Source organism: Lissotriton helveticus, chromosome 2_1 (assembly GCF_964261635.1).
Source record: "Lissotriton helveticus chromosome 2_1, aLisHel1.1, whole genome shotgun sequence".
NCBI lineage: Eukaryota > Metazoa > Chordata > Amphibia > Caudata > Salamandridae > Lissotriton > Lissotriton helveticus.
The window spans coordinates 825,574,361-825,591,636 of NC_136059.1; the positions used below are offsets into that span (position 1 = coordinate 825,574,361).

A 17,276-nucleotide genomic window follows, 5' to 3' on the forward strand; every position below is an offset into this window, starting at 1 on the left:
ACCAGAAATTACTTCTTTCAGTCCCATAGTGCACTGTGTCACAAGGGACAAATGGAGATATCTGACAACTCCTTCAATGATGTAGAATTGGCCAGTAGTGGGAAGACCTTGATACTTTCCATAGGCACTTTACCTGTAGACCTCAAAGTGAAGACTAGCCATATAGATATGGAAGGAAGGAATGAATGAATGAATATTGTGCTTATAGAACACACTGCCACTCCCAGAGGAGCATCCTGGTGCTAATCGCTATGATATGACCACGGTAGGGGAACAGAACATAATGAGTTTGATGGAAGAGTGTTGGGAGTGGAGTGAGAAATGGAGCGTATAACTGTGAAGTTTCAAGTTCTGGAAGACAGATTAGCGGGAACTAAAAAATATCATAAAGGGGATGGCACCATTAGGTCTTGCTGGTTGAAACCATTGAGAAACTTGAGGTGAGCCTAAAATTCTGAACAAATTGGCAGGGGAGCACACCCTGAAGTGTTAGGGCTCTCATTAATTAAGAGTTGCCAGCTTAGGGGTCTCCAACCAGTAACTCGTGAGCTACTGTAGCTTCGAGTAGCTCACCTGTGTGCAGTCCAGCTTATTAAATTGGAAAGTTTTTGCTAGGTTGAAGTATGATACATAAGAAACATTTAAATGATACAGCACCTATAATATTAGTAGCTGCCAATGCATTTCATTAAGCATGAGTAGCTCTCAATACAGGAGACCCCTGTAATTTGTTACTGACATGTGCATGGTCCTATGACCCTTCTGGAATTTCAATCAACTCCTAAGTGGCAGTTGATAAAGGCTTTCTCTAGACTTCACTCAAGGCCTGAGAAATGACACAGCAAGTGGCACAGCAATGGCTGTGCTAATTTATGCAACACATAGCAAAACCCTGCTATGTACAGCGATACTAAAGACGTCCGCTGTACTGAGCGATAATTGGTTATGCTTTTGTGTGACCTGGATCCTGATAATTTGACCAGTAAGAAGGAATTGCTAATTGTGATGCAGGATATGGCTACCAGAAGTCATGTTTCCTTTGTGGCCTTCCCCTTTAAACTCAAATGGAATCACCAGTGTGAAAAGACGTGTTCACTCAACTTCAGATGGTCATGGGGTAGTACTCCTAAAACATAATAGTGAGCAGGGTTTTGGAAGTGTAATTTCTCCTCAAATTTTCAGATTGCTAGTTATCACTACTCTATACATTTGCTCACAAGGTGAACTCGGGTTGATGTACAGCCTTTGTTTACCGACAATTATTCCTCCTGTTTCTGCAATCAAAACAATTTCACGATAAATAAAATATAATTTTCATTGTATACTTGGCAGTTGATTATTACACCATGATTTTCCCGGCATTTGGATTCTCTTGTGAAGGGCACCGCGTTGTGCAGAGAATAACATGATAGCCAATGAACAGTATAAAAGTGTAAGCGCTAATGCTTACTGACCTTTGCCAGGACCAGTTAAACTCATATAACTAGGTAACCGGCTAATATAACAGCATTACCACTACTAAAGATTTCTACTGTGGTTACAGAGCAGTTGTTTCATAATTTGAGATGTTACTTTTTTGGATTTCCCCAAGTTGTGCTCACGTGCTGCACAAGTAAACTGTAGATTCTTATGACCACTTTTCTCAGGTAAAACATAGTTTGGTATTTTATTCAAAAGTAGTATTGCAGATGAAAAAGTAGTTGGCACAGTAAAAGGTTATTTTTCAACCTTTCTGCATTTTTACATTTACCTGACAAGCTACCCATGCTCAAATCACCTGTTGAGATGAGGTTTCTAAACGTATTGACTCATTTGTTGCCCCCCAACCCTTTATGATGCCACTGTGAGATCTTAACTTGGTCCTCACTTTCTTCATGTGCACACAAATTGAACCCATGCACAGCTGACTGCTAGGTTTTCTGACTCTAAAGATTGTGTTTCTGGTCACATTAACTTTAGCTTGCGCAGAAATGTGTGGCTACTTTTCTAATTCAGCAATCCATCACACTTCCAGTGATTGTTCTGCCTCTCCCCTCATCGGCTGGATCTTAAAGGAACCCTTCGCTTTTATTTTCATTGCGTTAAAGAATATCAGGTGGATGATGAACTCTTTGTGAGTCTCTTTGGGACAAAGAAAACCAAAGCAATACAAAAAAAGACTTGGTCAAAGTAGATATACCTCTGCATCAGCAGTGCCTAAGATATGCAGCCTCTGTATGGGTTGAGGTCCCATTCCATCGAGGTCACAACTGCTACCAATGCCCTGGTATGTGAAGTGCATGTGGTTGACATCTATCAGATTGTAATGTGGGTTACAGTACAGTAATTCACAAAGCACTACCGTCTTGACAGCCAGGCTGAAGGGAAAGGCATTTGACTGTTCAGTCCTGCAGAACATTTTAGTATGAGCCTTTTCGCACTTCTACCACTGTGGGAGGTACTGCTTTGGTATCTATGTTAAAGGTGAAGAATCTGCAGTTAGAAGTATCTATAAGAAGAGAAAGTTTCTTTCCTTCAGTAATACTCTTTCTGGTAGATACTATATTTAACCACAGATTCTTGACCTCCCTCCATCCTCTCCGTTCTGTAGAAGGTGGTCTGTGACAGACTCCCACAGTGTGCCTCATATTTTTGGTTTCAGGGCACAACTGTGTCCTGTGAGAAATATCACCCTATGAATCCGAAGGCTATCTGGGAACTCGAGGCAAAGCTGTATGTTGGTGAACACTGAGAGAATTCTCAGAATTCCTGCACATAGTTGTGGGCATTAAACCTTTCTAAAGAACTAGTTATTTACCTTTGGTAATACTCTTTCTGGTGTTTACTTTATTTTTAATGTATTTATTAGTTTTTCATAACAAAACGTCACAGCACATTACAGAGCACCAATACAAGTATGGGGTGCATCGTAGGTTTCTTGTGGATACTCTGTGTAAGCGATAACACTATATAATCACAGATTCCTCACTAGCCTCCCACATCCCCTATCTGTGAATTGATCTATTTTCCCATCTAAAAACATCATTAATGAGATCTGTACCTTGGTATTTCTTATTACTGTTGGGTTTCCTGTCTGAGCCCGCAGACCAGAAAGAAACGGACATCTACACGCAGGGTTGCCATTTATATGCAGCTTCATTGTCACTTCTGGGGTATAACAAACTCAACGCAGAGTTGCACAAAACACCTATCTGTGTATGAGAGCAATGGTGTTTAAATCTTCTGGATCAAGTTTGGCACATAGGTATTTTCTAAAGGCAAAGAATCTGCATTTAGAGTATCCTCCAGAAAGAGAGTTGCAGAAATCTAAGTAACTTGTTCTTCACATTTTTATCACTGTCTTAGCTCCTGAAAGGTTAGGATTTGGAGTCCTGATCCTTCAGAGAACAAAGGAGGGTTAGGGATTTAATTTCCTGGATAAAGAAGTGTCTTTGGATTCTATGTTTCTGGTACAACTCAAGAGTCCATGCTTTGTGCAGGTGAATGGTTGTTTATATATGACCCGAAGACCCCATTTTAGTTGCCATATGACAGGAGAGTGCATAATAATAGAATTTGTAAAGCGCAACAGCTACCTGAAGCAGAGGTGTCCCGGCGCTTTGTGGTCAACAGCAGGTGAGGGAGGTCTAACCGAGGTACTAGCATTGGCTGAAGAGCCAAGTCTTCAAGGTGTTTCTGACCTCAAGTTTGGACTTGATCAGGTGCATTTGGGAAGGCAGGGAGTTCCACAGTCTGGCCGTACCAACAGTGAAGGACCTGCCTCCCATACGGGACTTAGCAAAACAAGGTAACAGAGCAGGTGCTGGGAGTTATATCTCAACACGTGTTCTTGTTGGTATAGGCAGATCCTACGCTTAAGATAGACCGGGACACCATCTTGCAAAGCCGGAAAGGCCAGAGCCAGGGACTTAAACTCTATCCTTTTAGCTACAGGCAGCCAGTGAAGTTGTCTGATGTGCGGAGAGGTGTATTGACGGAACGGTACTCGACAAATTAATCTTGCTGCCGCATTCGGTACCATCTGTAATCTATTAATCAGATAGGCAGGCAGCCCAAGGAAAAGACAGTTTGTGTAGTCCAGCCGGAGATGTCACAAGCGTGGACTATGATCCTGCAACAATCCTCCAGCAATAGGTACAAGAATTTTCTCAAACTTCTCAACTTCCCAAAGCATGAGGTTGATATATGACGGACTTGGCCGAGAAAGAGAGTTCTATCTCCAATTTGACGCCTAGGTTTTTCGCCATATTTGCAGGTAAAGGTAGCAAACCAATTTCTACTGGCCCTCAAAGTCCGGCGGGGGAGGAGATGTCTGGCAGAATAACAAGACCTCCGTCTTGTCCACGTTAAGTTTTAAGCTGTTATTATTTATCCAGCGTGAAATGTCCTTCAAACACCCCCTAAATCTAGTAGAAGAATCAGCAGAGTGATCCTTAAGAGAACACCAGCTGGATGTCATCCGCATAGGAGACTGCCTTCACTTCCCAAGAAGCAATGAGAGAGCAGAGTGGCACCAGATAGGTGTTGAAGAGCAATTGGCTCAGGGTTCAACACTAGTTATATAAGTACTGTATATTTTTTCCACTGAAAAAATACAAATCTCAAAGTGAAGTCATGGCTGGTTTTATTTATAACACCTCAATATATATTGAAAAAACCTTGGAAGTTTATGTAAAACACTACATTTAAAGAGCAGTAGTGGTTACGAATTAAAACTGTAAAACCAATGACATTTGCAAGTTACCGTTAGGAGCAAATCTATGCTGAAAGAAGCAAGAAGACCCATGACATGAGCATGGTATGCAGCTAAATGGAAGTGTTTTGTGCATTATTTTGATACACACCACATTAACATTTCTTCTCCATTAGATCAGCAACTGATATGCTATCTGTTACATTTACACAAGTCAAACTTAGCATACACCTCAATATGCCTACATTTAGCAGCTATTGCTGCAGATTTACAAAACAGAAAAAAACAATCACGGTTTTCTATTCCTGTAATCAAAGCCTTCATGGAAGGAATAAAAAGGATCATTCCTCCATGTACACCACCAGCACCAGTGTGAAATTTAAACACGGTACTGCCCCGTCTTATGGGTCCACCATGTTAGTCACTACACAATTGTCAAATACAATTTTTAACATGGAAAGTAGGTTTCCTAGTAGCAATAACATCTTAAGAAGGGTCAGTGAAGTAGATGCTCTCACCATTGAAGAGCCTTATTTTCATGTCTTCACAGACAAAGGGCGTTTACATTCTAAACCCAAGTTTTTTCCAAAGCTTATTTCACAATTTCATTTAAATCAAACCTTAGAGCTGCCAGTTTTCTTTCCAAAACCACAAACTGTTGCAGAATGTTCCTTACACATCTTAGATGTTAAAAGGGCACTTATGTACTATGTGGAATGTACTAAACTCTTCAGAAAAACCAACCAACTTTTTGTCTCCTTTACTAATCCAACAGTACTGTTTTGTGATCAGCATCTACCATGATATATCACAAAAATTACTGTGGCACAATATAAACTAACCTTTTGTGCCTCATGGGCCTTATTCACAATGGTAAACTTACACTCTTGTGTAAGTTTTCCAATGTTTGCTATTCACAAAGGCATTTTATTGGTAGTATCTTTGACTGCAGTCTCCACACACAACAAATAGAACTGGCCTATGTTTCTATGTGTGGAGACTTCCCAGTCGTAAAGAGACTATTTGTAAAATACTTTTGTGAATGGCAAGCAATCATAAACTTGAACAAAAGTGCAAGTTTATGTTTGTGACTCAGGCCCTGTAACTTTAAAACTACTGAAACATTTTAAAGCTACTACCAAAAAGGGCCTTTTTCATCCCATAATCTATATTTCTCACACGTTACATCTAAATCAGTTCTCCCATGTTCATTCTATCTCTATTTAACCAATGTTCTAAGACACAACATACCACTCCACTACACAATACTCTACAACAACACACTCCACTCTGACAGTCCACAGCGCTCTGCTCTACGTAATATCACTCCACTCTGACACTCTGCCCCAGTCTACACATGCCACTCAACGACATGTCACTCGAATGTACAACACACAACTCAAATGTAAGGCACGTCACTCCACTGTAGCACACACCACTCTAGTGTATGACATGCCACTCCACTCTGTGCCACTCCACTGTACATCCCAGTTCACTCTGTGCTACTCTAGCACACTGTACAAAATGCCATTCTGACATTCTACTCCACTTTACTATATGACAAGCAGCTCCACTTTATGCCACTCCACTGTACATTTTATAGTTTATAGACGAGAAAGGACTTTCAAAACGTTCAATTAAAAGGCAATGGCCCGAATGCTGGTGTAAATGGCAACAAAAGCAACAGTAGCAAAAACAAAATGCAGCTTGTTTCCACAGAAATTAACTCTACAACTGAAGGTAGGGACACTGCCTGTCTCCCTGGGAAACTGGGTAGAAATATAGCTGACTAATAAAACAATTCAATCTTATTACATCGTATGCTTTTCCAAAATCGTAAACCTGCCTTATGAAACCTGTCCTTTCTCTCCATAATGATTATTATCTGGCATGAAGATTAATAGGCAATCCATCCTACCTCACCTTTTCTGCTTGAGTGTTGGGTTATTTTGTTAAAACTTTTAAAGTGAAACTAATAGGACGCTAGGCAAGAGTTCATTTTCATTGCCTTTAACGTTGCAGACCTAATCAGTCTGTGAGCACATTTTTTGCTTTTTATTGTTGAGAATAACACTAGTGACCCACTTTCTACAAATATCATTATTTTAAGTAAGTGAGGTACAAGTACATCTGCTCCATGATGTACTCTTTATTTGCAGTACAATTGCATAATTTGTGGAGATATCAATAGTGCCTCACTAACCTAAGACTATGTATTGTCATGTTAAGTCTGCTCTGTGTTTGAAAATAACTTAGTTATGAATGTTGATATATTAACAAAAGTGAGTGAATCGTGTCAGATTGCATTTAAACCACCCGAATTGCTTACGATTCTTCAATTTCATGCATTTAATCATTTGAAATCAGAGTTTGGAAATGTAGTAATATAATGACATGTAGAAATTTGGAATAGGTGAAGGCTGCCAGATCATTGTTTAAATGGAAAAAATCAAAAAAAAACTTTAACATTATGGTGAATTAAAGGCATCTTTATCTTTTTGTTTCAAGCTTCTTCTCCATCATCAGAAGGTGAAAAGCAACAGATACGCATTAAACATTCCTCAAAAACTAACGATAGTCCGCAAACACCTCTGTCCCCAGTCGTGGTAGAGCCAGAGGCGTCAAACTTCAGAGAAAAATTCATTCCACCTGAACTTAGCATTTGGGATTACTTCATTGCAAAGGTGAGACTTCTAGAGTCCGTAATGTGAACACAAATGTTATTTCAAATGCTGTTAATATATGTGTATTTGTATGAAGCCTATTACCCATTGACTACTATTGTGTTACAGATGATTGTTGAGTGCAGATTTAAGTATTGTTTAATATACTCTGTCATGTTTTCCCAAGGTATATTGAAGTCCCCATCTTGTTTATTATATTGCACTTTATTTGTGGTGTCTGAACAGTGCTTGCATCCAAAGTGGTTACATGGTTCAAAAATGATGAACTAATGAAAAAAGGAAAAGGAGCAGAGCTTGCAGGGTTCCAAGGAGCTCAGTATCTATTAAGAGTTAGGTTGAAAGCTCAGTTGCCTTCTCTGGTGCACCTTTACAGGAGTTTAGCGATATCTAAATTTGGAAGATTTTAAGAACAAAAACTACGAGGAATAGTACTACATATCAATGTTATATGAGGTGTCTAGCCATTAAAATACTGACAGAGCCTCTCTTTCCTTGACAGACCTGCCTATTCACAAGGTGACACACGATATTGGCACCCTTCACTTGCTCACCAGGTGAGTAGCTGATATCACAGGGTGGCAGGAAAGATGAGCTGGAAACCACTGCAGAGAGTGGGTTTCCAGGTTGTCTTTGGAAGTTGTAATCAGCGGATGTCCATTAAGGGAGATTGACTACACCCCAGGACATCAGAAACAGCCTCAACAACCCTTTTCTTTTTCGGTCTCGGCCTGATCCAGTGCATACGCTGGCCTGGCCGAGACATTTAGTAGCTCTGAAAAGTGCTACTTTCCCGGCGACCAGCTTACCATCACGCGCACTTGAAGTGCACAGCTGCCATCGGGTGCTTTCACTTTCGCCGAACAAGTGCGCGCTGTTGCTGAGCACTTTCGCTTGCGGCTCACGTCCTGACTATTGTTTTACAACTCTCTAGACCCTCACTGTCCAGAGGCCTCCCTTGGATACCTACTCCTCCCCCGCCAGACGGTGCACTTCTAACTATACCAGACGGACCGCACTCTGGGGATTCGGGCCCTATCATATCACGCCCCTCATATTGCCGCCACTAATACGTAGCGTTCCCAGGAGGTCCCTTGATCGCTGAGTTATTACCTCACTAGGCGGCACAGGAGCATCTCAGCCCACAGCCCAGATTCCTTCCCATTAACATCTTTGCATCTTTTTCCTATGCGCGCAACATCCCCCACTCCCTTGCTTTCACTTACTGCTCCTATGTCTCATTATCCTTTATGATGCGTCACGCTGGACACTTGGGGTCCCCCCACACTCGGGACCACTGCCCGGTGCCCCATGTCTTTATTTCGTTGTCATCCTCCCGGTTTCACATACATGACCTTTTGTCTCCCCCTTTCACACACATGCGCCTAATCCCGCACTCATGCCCAGGGGTATTCTGTCATTTTTCCACCCCCATGAAGCAGGCAGATGCAGCTTCCAGCCTTTTTCTGGCTTGCTACTTTCACCCCCCTTCCTGGCTCTACCAATATCGCCACCCCACTGGTGCTTCACTTATGTAGGCACAACCTGCCATTGTTATTTCCCGACTGCTGCATTGCACATCTGTAGGCACTACCTGTCATACACTTTTTTCACGACCGCCGCACTGCAGCAATCCACATTGACACCACCCTGGCAGACAAGCGCTACACATGGCGGTTCCCCCACCCCTGCAATACACATTCTTTCCTCTCACAAGCCCAGCCCGTTGCTTCACTCACTACCTCCTCCTAGTTCTCTCCTGTTATACTCAGTTCTTCTTTCTGTCCCCCCCACCAGATCTCTTAGTTGCATGTTGTTTGTGTTTAGTCACATAAAACAAATAGCTGCACTGTGAGATTAATAATCTGTGTCTACCCTCAATGACTATAATTTGTATTAGCCTAAATTAATACAACACTGCAACTATGCAATCTTTGAAAATAGCCGTGTTAACACAAGGGAATTCCAGCAGATGCAGGGGGAGGAACCTTCTTTAATATATTATGGAGTCAGACTCCGTTTTTTCCTTTAAAGAAACGCCTAACCATGGCTAGCAACAGAGAGTGGGGGTCGAATGGAAATTGAGTACAAAACATTCCGAAATGAGTCACACTCATAGATTAAACACCACATGTACCTATTGTTTGCATTATATACATGCTGGGATATTAAAGTGCTACACTTAAACTTTGACGTGTGCAGTTTTCTGTGAGTAAGAGAGGCACGCACACCACCGTGCTTTGTGCGATGTTTATACAGCACCCTTTATCGCTGTGTATTTTTGGATGGCTGATATGGTCTGGATTAATGGCTGCGGCGACCGCGTTTCTGGCTGGACCTGCTAGCCACAGGTTACCGGGTTGTATCACGCGGGATGCCTTTTAAGCTGCAGAGCCGCAGTTTCCTTTCAGCCACCTAGCTGCTACTAATCCTTAGACATAAACACGAAGTAGGGCGAGCAGACACGGATTGGCACGCCATGCTCATTAAGGACTAACAAGGCTTAGGCATGTAGAGGTAGACACAACCAAGGGCTTTATTTGTGTAAGTGGGACTGAGAAAGTGCGCCCTCAGTCGCAGCAAGCCTTGCAAAGCGCTTGCAAACGAAACCAAAGCCAGAACAATTTAACATTTTCATATGTCTGTGACGCAGACAGGCATTGCTGTGAATTGCAAGATTTGTTTTCCACTGTAAATAAGTAGGAAATGAGTTACTTGGAAGGAACAAATCCAACTCACAGTGGGTCCTCGACTTTTGACACAGTAGTATTTTCACCGGGGTGGGCTTACGTCCAAAGCAAATATGGCCAACTGTGAAAAAATGGGAACAGTGGCTTCCGTTGTGAAACGACCCTAGTTTGCTTGGAGCACAAACTGCTTGTTTCTCTTTAAGGGGGCACTGATGGTTTGTTGGGGTGTCAGATAGCTCTTAGGTTGTTCTTTGTACAAACCCCTGCGCTATTCAAAGCCATGCCTCCTTCTCACAGAAGGAAATATATTTTGAAATTGGCAGGTCAGCCATGCACACACACTGTTGTGATACAGTTGTGGCACCCTTCTCCCAGAGCGTGTGGAAACTCAATCACAACATCTCATGTGATTTGTGAGCCTGTATGCTGAGAATGATGAGTGCATCAAAAATGTGGGGAGGACATGATCGGTCTTTTCCAAAGTAAAGGATGTAGCCTTACAGCTAGAATGGTGGACCTCGAAGCTGGGGAAACTGGTTCAAGTCTCTGCAACAACACTCAACATCCTTTGATTCTGGGCAAATCAATTAATTTCCCCGTGCCTAACAAAAATGAATGTGAGTGTCCATCTGTAACAAAACTGGTGCTCATGTAAAGCGCTCTGATACCTGATGTCTCAGGTCTAGTTTGCGCTATTTAGAACTCAAAAACAAAAAAGAAAAGCCATGTTTGTCTGGCCCATTCAGCCAGATGCTGCTTCCTCGGACACAGCTCTGAAACAGAGATGAAACAGATGGAGATGATTAGAGCAACAATATCAAATGACTTTTAACTAAAGAAAGATAAGTTATTCAGTTACGGAGTTCTTCTCCCTAAAATACAACATTTAGTCCTTGATGACAGTTGGTGCGGAGTTGCATATCAGGTGCATATTAAGACCAGTACATAGCAGAAATGTTTAAAGGGTCTGGTGAATAGCTCCTTGTCTCAGTTCCAACTCAAGAATAGATCAAAACATTTAGTATTTGGTAACTATTACACAGACAGTCTTCATTTTCTGCCGTAAATAGTATCAAATTTGACCTCTGGTAAATTATGCTGATGCAGATGTTATCTGACTTGATAATTACCCACAATAGTCAACATTACTTGGAAATCTGATCCCTGCACAGACTGGGCTTTGCACATAAATCGACATTGCATAACACACTGGTGACCAAGACCTTAGGTGTTATTTGCTTAAAACGCGAAAGATCAGTCCTATTGTGTCAACACTGAGAGACACTGGAAAAATAGAGCTTTGAAAAAACCTGTGAGAAAGAGTTGAAGGGCACTATTGTTTGACTGCTGGGCAAACTGAAATATCACTGATACTAGGAAGAAAGTTCTTCATTAAAAGATTTATGCTCATTAACCCGTCGAAAATTAACTTTCTTGAGGAGTGCAATGCTCTAATATTACATAGGATAAAGTGGCCCAGGCTGTACATATAAGGATATTGCAAGAGACAGAGACATTTAATGACCATATAGAGGAATGAGGCACGCTGTCCCTGGCCCATGCCCCATAGCGTAGCACTTGGTGCCTGACAGCAGCCTGCGGGAGACTGGACACGGACGCTAAGGGCTGGACGGCCCTGGCCACATCATATGCAGGGGGGAGCAGGCTGTGGCCAGAGGGCAAAGCCCTGGGCCTGCAAAGCATTAGGTGTCACCCATCTCATATTACCCACTTGTTGCCTCAGGATGCCACGGGGGTGAACTGCTGCGATGGCCGGCATCTCTCTTGTAGCCGCCAAGGACATCTTCTATGTACTGTCCTCGTCCAGTGGGCCATAATGGGGTGATGTAGGCCCGTGGGTCACCTGTTGTGGCCAGCATGCTATACGAGTGCAATGTAGATGGCCTAAAGGGAGCTAACTGGCTAGACTAGTGAACAGGCCCCCGAGGAGAACAATGGCATTAACATGAGGGGCATTGGGGACCTGGGGAAGTTTGCTTGGGTGCAAGTGAGCGTCAAGATTTATCATGTGAAGGGACTGGATGGCCTGCGCTGCAGGGGGCAATGGCAGTGCCGCTGCAGCAGGCCCACCTCGTGACAAAGAGACATATAACGCATTAAAGATCACCTGCCAAACTACATTACGTTACAAGCCTGGCATCTGTGTGGCACATGCAAGCTCTCCCCCGACCTCAACTTCATACTCCACCTAAAACCTTCAAAGCACCACTGAGTGGCTACTTGTGCTTCCACTGTTCACTTTGGTTGTCATTTCTAATATGTGGCAAACGGGACAGCCCGTGGCCAGTCACTGTTGTGGACTTACCTGCATGATTTCACCGTCTGTGGGTGCTGCCCACCCTCAGGCTGAAGATGTACCTAGTGGGTGTTTAGAGCAAAAGTGATCAACACCACAACCATAGATTATGGGAAACACAGGGCATCCAGAGTACCATTTGGGCCCAGACCACATCCTCACAGTGCCCCTGACATGAATCAGACCCACCCAAGCAGTCAGGGCTCTCAGTGCATGCTCAAAAAAAACTGCAAGAAAAAGAAGACACATTGGATATGATCCTGGAAGCATCCAGTTCCACTAAAAGGCTCATTGAAGCCACATTTAATGCAGTATCAATCGACCAGTACCTGCACAAAGACTAGAAAAAGGTCAAGGAATGGGTCTCTCATATAAGAACATTTGCTGCAATTGGTGCAGCTGTAGATATCATCTCTTCAACAGTGTGTGGAGGACAGAGCAAAAGATGTGGAGGGACATCCAAGACACATCAATATCTGCCTGGTGGGTGACCCAGAGGGTTCACAAAGCGTGACATGGTGAGCTGCTTGAGAAACTGGCTCACCGCCACTGGCTGTGTCTCAGGGACTAGCTCCCTTCATTTCAGTTAAACAGTGACATCAAGTCCCAGCATGTCTGCCACTACCTGGCACGCCACCCAGCCCCATCATAGCTAAACTCCCACACAGGTAATGTCACTATTCTACAGGTGGTAAGAAATGCCAGACATTTTGTGATCAACAGCAAGGTTCTGATTTTCCCAGAATGCATCCTGGTGGTGCAACATCATTGATCCTCCTTTGTGGGTGTAAGCTTAAAGATATGGGTCTCGATATTCCCTACTCTTCCTTGCCAAATTAAAAATAATGGCTGAATCGATTAGAGACATCTAACCGCAGGTTCCTTACCTTTGAATTACCTGTGGGTGCCAGTATGTGGTGTCGGTCAGCTCCGCGTGATGTTGGTGTTGTCTCCGCCGTTGTCGGACACACCACCTATATAGGCGCCACCTCGGGCGGCTGATGTCAGTTCTTTACTTTCCACACCAGTTTGTGCAGATCCATGAAGAGAACTATCCTCGGTCACTTTGTGACATGCTTTTTTCATCATTTTGTCAACATTTTATGGTGTGTAAGATGTCAAAGACTACTTCTGGATTCAAGTCGTGTGGCGCCTGTCACCCCGCTATGTCGATAACATACCCACGCAAACACAATAAGATGATGGACAGAGCGCTAAAACTTTTCAGACACTCACCCCAGTCACTATTAGATCTGGGTTGAACCCATCATCTTTCTTTAGCTTCCTTCGGCACCCCAGTTCAGACCCAGCCATATGCAAATCAGTCTTCACCCTGTTACTCATGGGAACAGTCCAGCCAGGTGTTCTCTAGACTGGAAACAAATCCCTGGACCAGTTTCGGGGTAACACCCCCTCGCCAGCCAGGCTAGCTTGAATCCAGTGGCAAAGTGAGCAAAGTACCCACGTATGGGAATACCCTGCTAATATGAGGTGAACAAAGCAAACACAATAAGATGAAGGACCTGGTTTGTCTTTGATGCCTGGAGTGCGACCATAACTCGAAGTCGTGCTCAGACTCCTAGGCCATGGCTCCAAAAGCTTTGAAGGAGCTGTCCTAAAGCTGCTTGCCACCCAGCCCTCGGCACCGCGTTGTTTGCCCTGGAGGTTGAGAGAAAGGTCCTCGCACCACTCCGGGAGCCTTTAGTCTTCATCCTTACACTTGAAGTCTTTGAGTCGGTCAGGTAAGAAGCATAAAAAACACAAGTAGTCGAAACGTGCTTTGACTTTTATCCATCAGTTGGCTGATTTGATGAAGGAGTCTCGTGTTCTAGGCCTCATTCGTCTGATCCTGCGTTTGGCCTGGCTCTGAGCTTCTCCACCTTCCTGGGAGCCGGAGCAATCCCAGCTGAATGAATTTGTGACTCTCTGTGCATCATATTTGGGCAGCCTGACCCTCCTGGAGCACCTTTGGGGCTCAGAGGGGGCTCCATTGGGCTCCGTGCCAGCTGCTCTGGTGCCCATGACCCCCCCATGGATCCAGACCACTGTGATGTTCCCAGGTCCCCATGCTGAGACTCCTGGCTCCCACCGGCAGCGCCAGCCCCATTTTCATCCCGAACAACACAGAGCCTAATCGTACCTACCGAGGCAGATTCCAATGCTGCCAGAACCCTTTGGTCCCAGGTCGGTTCCTCAGCCTTATTCAAAAGGGCTAAGAATGCAAGAAGATTTGGAGGGGTCACTGGGCCTGTTACAAAACCAGCTAGACACCACTCTACCCCCCTGAGCTTGATGGTCCCAGCCTCCATATTCGAGAATACATTCCCTTCTGCACCTCAGGATATGGAATCCAAGAGGCCGTATAGTTGAGGCAAGCAAATGATTTTATGCCGCCAGCCTGGCATTGCGGTCGGTGAACACTGCATGTCTATTGGACTGTTACTCCCACTTCCTAGGGGAAACAGTTGCGCAAGTGCTGCCACAGGTCCTGAAGGAGGCCCAAACCATCCTCTCCCAAGCAGTATCAGTACGGGAGAGAGGCAGTAAACTTCATCATTCGTTATGGACTTGACCCCACCGTCCCCCTGGGCAGAAAGATTTCATCGATGGTGACTGTTTAACGCCATGCCTGTCTGAGAACTTATGGCTTTTCTATGGATGTTCAGGCTTCCCTCATGGACATGCCCTTTGGTGGCACTCGTCTATTCAGCGGAAAAGCTGACATGGCCATAGAGCTCTTTAAGGACTCATGGGCTATGGCCAAGTCCTTGGGCCTTTCAGTGGCCACATGCCCGTCTGCTTTTGGCACCTTTCAAGGCTCCAGGAAGGGGCTTTCAGCCACCCCAGCCATATCCCAGCCACAACAATGCACAAGTTTAGCAACCTCTGCGCGGCCATGGGCACGACTCATTGCCGCCCATGGGTCGGGCGGCCAGAGGTTGGGTCAGTCCTCCACACCCTCCGCCTCAAACCCTCCTAGTCCAGCCCTTCAAGGTCATGGCAGCCAGTTGGTGGCAGAATCCGCCATCACCTCCACCACTGGTAAAAAATCACAATACCAGGTGCCTTCATGCCTCCAACTTACAATCGGCTGACGAAGGATCATCTGACTCAGCTTCAGAAGGAAATCATGACTCTCCTAGGGAGCCATAGTGAGGGTACCAGCACCAGATGTAGGATTTGTATTTGTTATTCCTGCTACTTTCTGGTCCCAAAGAGGGAAAAGGGCCTGTGCCCTATCCTAGATTTGCAAGCCTTCAACTCCTACCTCAAAAATTATAAGTTCAAGATGCTCACTCTGGCTCAGGTCTTGTCTGCCCTAGACACAGGAGAATGGATGGTAACATTGGACTTGCAGGACACCTATTTTCACATTCCTGTCCTGCCTGCTCATCGGCGCTACCTGCGGTTTAGGGTAGGCCACAAGCATTTTCAGTTGACGCTGCTCCCCTTTGGCCTTACCACTGCCCCTTGGGTGTTCACCAAGGTGATGACAGTGGTTGTAGCAAATCTGCGCAGTTCAAGGGTGCCAGTTTTCCGCTATCTTGATGACTGGCTGTTGAAGGCAAGCTCATCCTAGGCTGTCTCCCACCTACAGACTAAGGCGAACCTTCTGTATTCGCTGGGGTTCTCTATCAGCATGCCAAAGTCACACCTGACTCCCTCTCACACGCTCCCTTTCATCGGATCTGTTCTGGATACATTGTTGTTTCGGGTCTATCCTCCAGATCGGCAACTCCAATATATTCAGGCTATGATACAGTTGTCTTGGCCTCCATCCTGGATATTGGTGAGAATTACTCTGAGGCTGCTGGGATTCGTGACTTCCTGCATTCTGCTTGCGACGCATGCCAGATGGCATGTGAGGGCTCTGTAGTGGGACATGAAGCTCCTGTGGGGAGCAGCATCAGGGGAATCTCTCCGACATGGTCGAGACCCCAAAGGGAACTGCACAGGACCTGCAGTGGCTGAGCAACCGCAATAGGATCAGAGGCAGACAGACCCCTCTCTCTTCCCCAACCAGATCACAGAGTAATGACATTTGTGTCACTCCTAGGATGGGGCGGCCATCTGGGAGAGGTGGAGATCAGAAGACTCTGGTCTCCAGCGGAATCCAGACTCCAAATCAACTTGCTAGAGCTCCAAGCGATCCGCTTGACATTGAAAGCCTTTCTTCCTGCGATCAAAGGAAAACTGGTTCAAGTGTTCCCAGACAACAACACCGCCATGTGGTACTGCCACAAACAGGACGGGATGAGATCATGTACCCTTTGTCAGGAGGTCCTGCGTCTCTGGATGTGGCTGGAACAGAAGGGCATAGGTGGTTTAACACCTGCCAGGCTCAGTGAATGCCAGGGCAGATTATCTCAGCTGTCGATGCCAAGAGGATCACGAATGGCGTCTCGATCTGGAGGTGGAGCAAGGGCTCTGTCAGCAGTGGGGAGAGCCTTGGTTAGATCTTTTAGCTTCTGCAGAGAACACGCAATGTCAGCAATTTTGTGCGCTGGAGTTTCCAAGGTTGCTCTCGCTCGGAGACGCTTTGTCTGTAGAGTGGAGCTCAGGCTTCCTATACTCCTTTCCTCCCATACCACTCCTGGCCAGAGTGCTCAAGAAGATCAAGAGCGACCAGGCCCAAGTCATTCTTGCGTCTCCAATTGAACATTGATCCTCTGATCAGGCTGCCCCTTCTGGAGGATCTTACTGGTGGTGTGCCTTCAGGCAGAGTCGGTCGGGCCCTGGGCATTCGATGCCGGTGGCTCCAGCCCCGGTGCTGAAGGGTCCCCATAGATCCAAGCCTGGGTCCGGATCGTCACTAGTCGACCTTACTCGACCTTCCCCATGACGATCCCGGTGGCGACGCCCCCAGCATCGGCTATGCTCCTAGCCAACACCAT

General features: G+C 45.1%; 1 protein-coding gene across 4 annotated transcripts in view; it reads left to right on the forward strand.

Moving 5' to 3' along the window:
* Positions 1–17,276, forward strand: part of DMXL1 (Dmx like 1) — a 2,287,446-nt gene that overhangs the window by 1,628,181 nt on the left and 641,989 nt on the right. For all 4 annotated transcript variants that reach the window (XM_078675553.1, XM_078675555.1, XM_078675552.1 and 1 more), the window contains one exon: positions 7,202–7,377. In XM_078675553.1, coding sequence (XP_078531679.1) covers positions 7,202–7,377 — 176 coding nt within the window. The remainder of the gene's footprint in view (positions 1–7,201; positions 7,378–17,276) is intronic.